Source organism: Terrapene carolina, unplaced genomic scaffold (genome assembly GCF_002925995.2).
Source record: "Terrapene carolina triunguis isolate 2854851 unplaced genomic scaffold, T_m_triunguis-2.0 Scaffold96, whole genome shotgun sequence".
NCBI classification, from domain to species: Eukaryota; Metazoa; Chordata; order Testudines; family Emydidae; genus Terrapene; species Terrapene triunguis.
The window spans coordinates 43008429-43016978 of record NW_020664447.1 but is presented as its reverse complement, the minus strand read 5'-3'; the positions used below and the strand labels follow the sequence as shown (position 1 = coordinate 43016978).

The following is an 8550-nucleotide window of genomic DNA, read 5'->3' as shown; positions in this document are numbered from 1 at the left end:
TCTGATTGGATCAACCAGTGAAAAGACTGTTGTGTTTTCACTGGGTGGTGAGAATGACATGGAGATCACAAAGAGCCATACAGCACCAATAAACCGTGAAATTGCCTCACAAGGTGAGAGAGCACCTCAAACCCAGTCTGTATTTCATGGAGATAAAATGGTGTTTGTATTTAATCAGGATGATATGGAAATAACTGAATCTCACACTATTGATAAAACTATGGAAAGAATCATGCATGTGGATAGATTAAAACCGGATAAGTGGGTTGGACAGGAAGCTTTTTCAAATAGCAAAACAGTTGTGTTTGCGATGGGTGATGACATGGAGACTACTAAAATCCGTACAGTGTCCTTAGATGATAAAATTGCCCTACAAGGTGAGCAAACCACCCACGTTGGTCCTGTTCTTCCTGTTAATGAAACCATTATGTTTACATGTAACCAGGATAAGATGGATATCACTGCATCTCACACTGTTGCTATTAATAGTAATAATCTTAAAGGATCTGAGATCCAAGAAGTGTCAAGTAAAAGCCACCAGCAGCAGAATTTATGTAGAACATCGGCCCCTATCTGTGGAGAGAAAATGCATTTTATGCATGCAGAAGATTTGGGTAATGGATGCCACTCAGATTTTAGGGACAAACATGGACCAGATTTCCCTGCTTTATCAGTTTTAGTATTTCCCTATAAAAAGGAAGAAACAGATATACTGAAAATCCACAATGTTGCCACGGAAAAGTCCATTGGTCCTGTCACTCTGTCACTTCCTGAAGTCACTTTGGATATTGTTCAGGAACCACAGAATGTTATTAACCTTCCCAAGGGCAACTCAAGTTCTGTATACTGCCAGGATCTGAGAAAACAAGTAAAACCTAAATCAAAGAGAGTGTCTTTCAAGCTTCCAGAGAACCAAATAGAATCCCCGACTTACAAGATTGAAAGTCAAAGAAAAGTTGCTGAGAATAGGCTCCTGGATGGTGATGAAGAAAATTGTAATGGTGTGTCCCAGGTTCAGATTCCAGTCCAGCAGTCCCACTTATCTAAGGAGATCACTGATGGTTTGAACAGGGATGCACTTAATGTGTTGGATACTGGAAGTATAGACTTGATAGATGATCCAGGGAAGTTGACTTCATCTAGACATGAACACAGACCCACAGAGTTAGACATTGATGGACCAGACACTGTTATCCTTTCTTACAAAGAGACTAAGGAAAATGAGGGAGTGTCTGCTGAATGGGAAAAACTTACAAAAGATTCCCCAAAAGACTCTGAACAGACTAAGCAATTCTCCCAAGTCAATGACATTCCTGCAGAACAAGTAGACCCCAGCCTTGTGTCTGAATTATCAGGTATTGTTAATATTTGTTCAAGGCTAAAAAATTGTAGAAGGAAGTCTGAAGTTGTCCCAGTCTCTCAAACTGCTGCTGTGTCTAATCATGCTGAAACTTTTCCCAAATTGGCAACACAGCCAGAAGATCCTTTGAGCTTAGGAAAAGATGTTGAAAAGGAGTCCAATAATGCATTTTATATCAAAGAACAGGAAAATATATATTTTGAAACTGGAGATGCTCCTTTAGACACAACACATACAGATAAATGTCAAGTGAGAAAGCTACCCCTAGGTATCTTCCCGCCTAAATTGCCAAACAAAAGAAATTCCACTGTTCCAAGTGTAGAAGACCTCAATGCCAAATCAGTTGGCGGAGTAGAAGCTCAGGTTCCAGAAATAAATTTAGTCACCAGCAAAACCTCTGACAACATCTATCCCATTGGAAGGCAGAACTTGAGCCCTTCTAAGTATATAGATGAGGAATTGCTTCCTACATGCCCAGAGGAAATGGATTCAGTTGAGTTTGTAAGTTATGAGCCCCTTGATGGAACCTGTAGTGAGATGAACAAAAAAGAGATCTTTCACAATAAAAGCTATCCATTAGAGGAGCAAGAAACTTTCAGCAACCAGAAGAGAGCTTGGGAACAAGAGGAAGAGGAACTCCAGAAAGGAAAGAAGATCAAGAGGGCTGAGAGCTGGGATGGAGATACCACAAAAGAACAGCGGGTGAGCCTAATCACTCAGTAATCAGAATGTGGTCAGTTGTCCCAGGGCTTTGATTTCATTCTGCCTAAATTATAGGCGTGTGAATTAAAAAGTTTTAGTGTAGTCTTTACTCTTGGGTTTCTCTCAATCACCAGTTCATTAATGTTTATGGTTCTCTGCCTTTCCCTACTGTCTTTCCTGTCTTTTGCCTTAGCCACAAAATAAATTGATGTGTGGAACTCCCTACTGAAGTGAGAGGAATTTGGGATAACAGAGAGAGTTCTGATTTTCATGCCAGTTTTAAAGCACCCACCCTTAATAGTTTCATGCTAATTCTTTCTTTGGTATGTGTTTATAGTCATCAAACTATTTGGCAGGGTCACGTTGCTTCGTTAGCTTTTCCCTACAGACCCAAACTTAGCAACATTTGTGTTTCTAGTAAGAAAGATGGAGCAGGATGTTGTTAATACTTAGAATTATGGCCTGTTCTCCAGCAGATTTAACTTAATTCCTGCCAAATGCACAGGCAACCTTAATTATAGCATTTTTCGGTGCTTGAATTTGCAACCTTAATAATGTTCTTAGTTCTTTGTGTCTAATAGAGATTTAGCTTAAACTGATTCCTTATCCAGGCTTAAATTGAATTCGCCATGTCCACACAGGATTTTGCACAGATTTAATTAAATTGGTTTAAAATTATACCTTGAGTTAAACCACAGTGCAACTTTGAATGTAAACAAAGAATAAGTTATTGTCCTTGCCCTGAATAGCTTTAGCTGAGATAAGGCTCAACAAGTGAGGGACAAACAGCAGGAAGAAGGGATAGGGAGAACAAGGATAACAGTAATGAGGTCATGTGGTTATATAGACTAGTCGTAAGTCATGCCTTTGTTTGGCTCTTTTTAATCCCTTAGCTTTTTCTGTTTCTTTATTTGTAATTCCTGTGCCTACTTTTATTTTTATAACTTTGCCTGGCTCTATTCTAAAATTATATTTTTTAATTCCTTAGACTATTTCTGTAATGAGGGCAGGTGGGAGGCATGAAACAGAGCAGACAAACAACAAAATAGTTAGCATTACCAACTGCATACAAAACAAGGGGCAACTGACTGGTTGTCTTTGGAGGAGTGATGTTCTGGAGTGGGACTGAACTGGGGTTTTACTTCACAAAGCGTTGTGAGACTGTCCAAAAGCTGGAAAGGTGGCTGCAGCCCCAGCTGCCAGAAGAGCTGGGAGTTAGACAGGTGGCTGGTGTGGCCTTTTGGTGGGATGCCTTACTATTTAGTACATATAAATAGGGCCCTACCATATTCATGGCCATGAAAAATGTGTGTCAGACTGTGAAATCTGGTCTCTTGTGTGCTTTTACCCTATACTATACAGATTTCACGGTGGAGACCAACGTTTCTCAAATTGGGGGTCCTCACCCAAAAGGGAGTTGCAGGGGGGTCACAAGGTTATTTTGGGGGGGAGTGTCACAGTATTGCCAACCTTACTTCTGCGCTGTCTTCAGAGGTGAGCGGCTGAAGACTGGCGGCTGTTGGCCGAGTGCCCACCTCTGAAGGCGGTGCCCCACCAGCAGCAGCACAGAAGTAAGGGTGGCAATACCACACCATGCCACCCTTACTTCTGCGCTGCTGCTGGTGGCGGATCTGCCTTCAGACTTGGGCTCCCTGCCAGCAGCCACTGCTCTCCAGCTGCCCAGCTCTGAAGGCAGCGCTGCCACCAACAGCAGCACAGAAGTAAGGGTAGCAGTACCGCAACCCCCCCTAAAATAACCTTGCGATTCCCCCCTCCCCCAACTCCTTTTTTGGGTCAAGGCCCCTATAATTCCAACACCGTGAAATTTCAGATTTAAATAGCTGAAATCAGGAAATTTATGATTTTTAAAATCATATGACTGTGAAATTGACCAAAATGGACCGTGAATTTGGTAGGGCCCTACATATAAATATGCAGACGCTAAACATGATTTGCTATGGAAAGTCACAACGTAGCTGTTATATAGCAAGTGTCCTAATAAATATCTGTTTTCTTAATGCTGTTTGATTTCAGGCTACCTCCAGCATCATTTTATCTCATACCCAAGCAGAAACTCATGAGGGTGAAAATCCTCCAAGTCTATCAGCTAAAAGCCTGGAGAGGACCAACTCTAGCAACAGCAGCTGTCTGGATTCTCTTAAAGCTGACATAGATCTTAGTAGTAAGACTCTCTTGGCAGTATTCACCTAAAACTGTTAACTTATTTCGGTTTTAATCAACTTAGTAGATAAGGGTCTCTTACCAGCATTTATTTTCTCTGGGAATGCTGCATGTCGTGTAAGCTCTGTATGGTAATATGTATTAATCTTTTTCAGTTAAGATAGCTCTTTGATTCTGTGGATGAGTACAAATTGTAATGGCATTTTTCGTAAGAAGTGATTTAGAAAAAGCAGACTCTTGTTACTAGTTGAAGGAAGGCCTGCAATAATTTTTCTCTGTCCTCACCAGAAATGGTGGTTATATTCATAATAGAGAGGCTCAGGTGTCACAGATCAATTGAGATGACACAAGGGGAACATATAATAGAGAGAACTGAAGAAAATATAGATACGTTTCTTTCATTTGATTATTCAGACAAATAAGATTTGAATGTTGGAAATATACTTTGAACAGAAAATCAAATTAAAATGTAACTTAAAAACAAAAGCATCCTTGAAATTTGAGAATGTTGGAATTAAGATTCATAAGCAACTTAACTCTGATCCCATAACCCTTTTCACCACCAGCCTAATAAGTCATGTGAATAATATTCAAATGGTATTAGGATATATTCTAAAACATAAACATTAGAAACATCATATCATTAACTACTAATGAACTTTCCTATTACCTCAAATTTCCCCAACAGTATTTCTTTGGCTGCTAAGCCCTGGTCTACATTATAAACTTATGTCAGTATAACTACATTACTGAGGGGTGAGGAAAATCCACAGCCCTGAGCGACATAGTTATACCGGCCTATAACTCCCAGTGTAGACAGCACTATGTCGACGGAAGGGCTTCTCCTGTCAACATAACTACTGCTTATCAAGGAAGTGGAGTACCTACGTCGATGGGAGAAGCTCTGCCTTTGGCGTAGGTAGTGTCTGCACTAAGCCCTACAGCGGTGCATCTGCATCGCTGTAGTACCGTACGTGTAGACAAGCCCTGCGTAAGCATATTTTTTAGGTAGAAAAAGCATTGTTCATATGGTTTGAAGGTCAAACTCTGAATTACATGAAAATTGTTCTTGTAATCTGAACTGGTATGGACCTACAGTCATGACTTCATAAAGTTTTATTTTTGAACCACAGCAATCTCCTTTCTCTCTAGTGCAGCGAAGCAGTCAGATGGAGTCTCAGCTTCTCATGGACAGTATTTGCGAACAGAATTTATTTGAGGTATGTAGATATCTAAAAGGCTTTTAATTTTTTTCCTAATAAGAAACATGTTGCCTGTCTTCTCTTTAGATATTCTTTTGGATGCACCCTTGCTAATGAGCTTACTCTAATTATTGATGTGTACACTTTATTCACTCTGTAGAAATTTCAGGATGGTGTTATCACAGTAGGGGAGTTTTTTACGCTTCTCCAGGTCCATATTCTAATTCAGAAGCCCCGGCAGAGTCATCTTCCAGCCAATGTGAGTATCTAACCTCTCAAACGCATACTCATCACTGCCACTTAAAATGTGTTTCTCTGTCTTTATTTCAATTATTTTATAGAATCTGACTAAAGACAGCTAAAGAAGTTGAGTTGTAAAGATCTTTGTTATCAGGCCCACAGACTAACCATTCCCTTTCCCTTTTCCCCAGTTTACTTCTGAATAAATATAGATAGTTTATTTTCCAACCCTGTAGATCAGGTCACCTCAGAATTATTACACACTCTAAGGGCTTATCTACATGAACACTTAGCTTGTGGCATGCCAGGGTGTGAATCTACCCCCACTAGCCTGCTGCGTGCTAAGTATCTGTGTGGGCACTTCTGACGTGCACTAGTAGTTCTTTTGTGTGCATTGATCTACTCCCGTATCCTGTACTCTGCTTTGAAACTGGCTTTGTAAATATATTCTGGAGTGCAGCTTTTATTTGGTAAAATGGCAATGATTACATTGGGGCTGGTCTAGTAGTCCAATTTCTGTTTCTGATCTCTTCCTTGTGCCAGTAGGAACTGCTCGTTGCGCCAGAGATAATGCACACAGCACTCCTGGAAAGTGGGAATATTTAGCTTCTTACAACAGCAATCTCTGTCTAGTTTAGGAGTAGCTTTGGCAGGATATTTTATTATATTTTATTATATTACTCCTGAGGGCATTCTGCACCAAAAAATTAAAAATTATGCGCACAATATTTTAAAATTCTGCAAGTTTTATTTGTTAATAAATAAATGCAGAGGCTCCGGCATGGCAGTATGGGGAGCACAGGCCACTGGCTGCACAAAGGTGGAAGGTCACCTGCTGCCTCCCCACCCCCAGGACATGGACTCAGCAGTGAGGCTGCACCCGACCCTGACACAGCACAAGACCTGGGTCTGCCCCAGAAACACCCTGGGGCCATGCCCCTCTGCACCAGGTGTGGGGCAGGTAGGCTCAACTAGGCTGGATCCAAGTGTGGAGGGGCTCAATGTGGGGGGATCCACGTGTAGGGTGAGAAGATTCTGTGTGGGACAATCTGGGTACAGGCAGCTCAGTCGGGGGGTCTAGGTCTGGGAGGATCTGGATGCACAGTGGCTTGTTCCAGGTGCAGGAGCAATGGGACTCTGCAGGGGCTTCCAGGGGAAGGTTGTTGGGGCTCAGCAGAGTGGTCTGGGTGTGGGGGTCTCAGGAGAGGCATCTGGGTGCTGGGGGAGTGGGGCATGCTGGGGTGAGGGTCTGGGTGCAGCTCGTTGGGGGTCAGTCGCATGGGGGTCTGGATGTGGGGGCTCAGGGTGGTGTAGGGGGTGGGGCATCAGGTTGGGGGTTTGAGTGCAGGGAGCTCAGTGGGGGGTGGTCTGGGTGCAAGGGTGGGGGTCCGGAGGCAGGGGGTCTGGGTGCAGGGGGGCTCCAGATGCAGGGGTTGAGGTACAGTGGGGTAGGGTTTGGGTATGGAGGGCTAGGGGAGTTCTGGATGTACCGGGTGAGGCTTGGCAGGGGTGTCTGGGTATGGGCGGTCTGGATGCACAGGGGTTGGGTGTATGGGGGAGCAGCACCCCGTACAGTGACCCCTTCCCCCACAGCTGAGGAGTGATGGGGGGAGGATGCTGAGCTTCCTGCAGCTGGGGGAGGTTTCTGGGGGTGGGTCTGACACAGCCCCAGCCACTCCTTGCAGGGGAAGAGGAAGTCCCAACATCTCCTGCCTCCAGCCCAGCCGAGACTAGCAGCTGATCCCGGCTCAGGGTAGGAGCCACTGGCTGGGGTGTCCCCAGCCCTGCAGTGATTTACCTCTTCACCGGCTGCTCTGGGTTCCTGAAATGTTGTACCTGTGCTGCTAGGGAATGGTGTGTCACTGCTCTTGCAGAAACCTGGTGGAGTGAGGACAATCAATGGGACACAATCATTCCAGGGTACAAAATACATCGGAAGGACAGAACAGGTCGTGCAGGGGGAGGGGTGGTGGTGGCACTATATGTGAAAGAAAATGTAGAATCAAATGAAGTAAAGATCTTAAGTGAATACACATGTTCCATAGAATCTCTATGGATAGTAATTTCATGCTCTAATAAGAATATAACATTAGGGCTCTATTATCGACCACCTGAGCAGGACAGTGATAGTGACAATGAAATGCTAAGGGAGATTAGAGAGGCTATCAAAATAAAGAACTCAATAATAGTGGGGGATTTCAATTATCCCTATATTGACTGGGAACATGTCACCTCAGGACGAAATGCAGAGACAACATTTCTTGATACTTTAAATGACTGCTTCTTGGAGCAGCTGGTTCAGGATCCCACAAGGTGAGAGGCAATTCTCGATTTAGTCCTGAGTGGAGCGCAGGATCTGGTCCAAGAGGTAACTATAACATGACCGCTTGGAAATAGTGACCATAGTATAACAACTTTTAACATTCCTGTGGTGGGAAGATCACCTCAACAGCCCAACACTGTGGCATTTAACTTCAGAAAGGGGAACTATGCAGTTAAACAGAAATGAAAAGGTACAGTGACTAGAGTGAAATCCCTGCAAGCTGCATGGACACTTTTCAAAGACACCATAATAGAGACCCAACTTAAATGTATACCCCAAATTAAAAAACACAGTAAAAGAACTAAAAAAGAGCCACTGTGGCTTAACAACCATGTAAAAGAAGCAGTGGGAGATAAAAAGGCATCTTTTAAAAAGTGGATGTCAAATCCCAGTGAGGTAAATAGGCGCATAAACACTGCCAAATTAAGTGTAAAAATGTAATAAGAAAAGCCAAAAAGGAGTTTGAAGAACAGCTAGCCAAAAACTCAAAAGGTAATGACAAAATGTTTTTTTAAATACACCTCTACCTCGATATAACCCTG

At 43.0% G+C, this 8550-nt stretch overlaps 1 protein-coding gene across 1 annotated transcript in view; it reads left to right on the top strand.

Moving 5' to 3' along the window:
• Positions 1 to 8550, top strand: part of KNL1 (kinetochore scaffold 1) — a 54648-nt gene that overhangs the window by 21001 nt on the left and 25097 nt on the right. The window contains exons 11-14 of the mRNA XM_026651309.2: positions 1 to 2062; positions 4097 to 4244; positions 5396 to 5463; positions 5606 to 5704. The exon at positions 1 to 2062 is cut by the window's left edge and continues 2861 nt beyond it. Coding sequence (XP_026507094.2) covers positions 1 to 2062; positions 4097 to 4244; positions 5396 to 5463; positions 5606 to 5704 — 2377 coding nt within the window. The remainder of the gene's footprint in view (positions 2063 to 4096; positions 4245 to 5395; positions 5464 to 5605; positions 5705 to 8550) is intronic.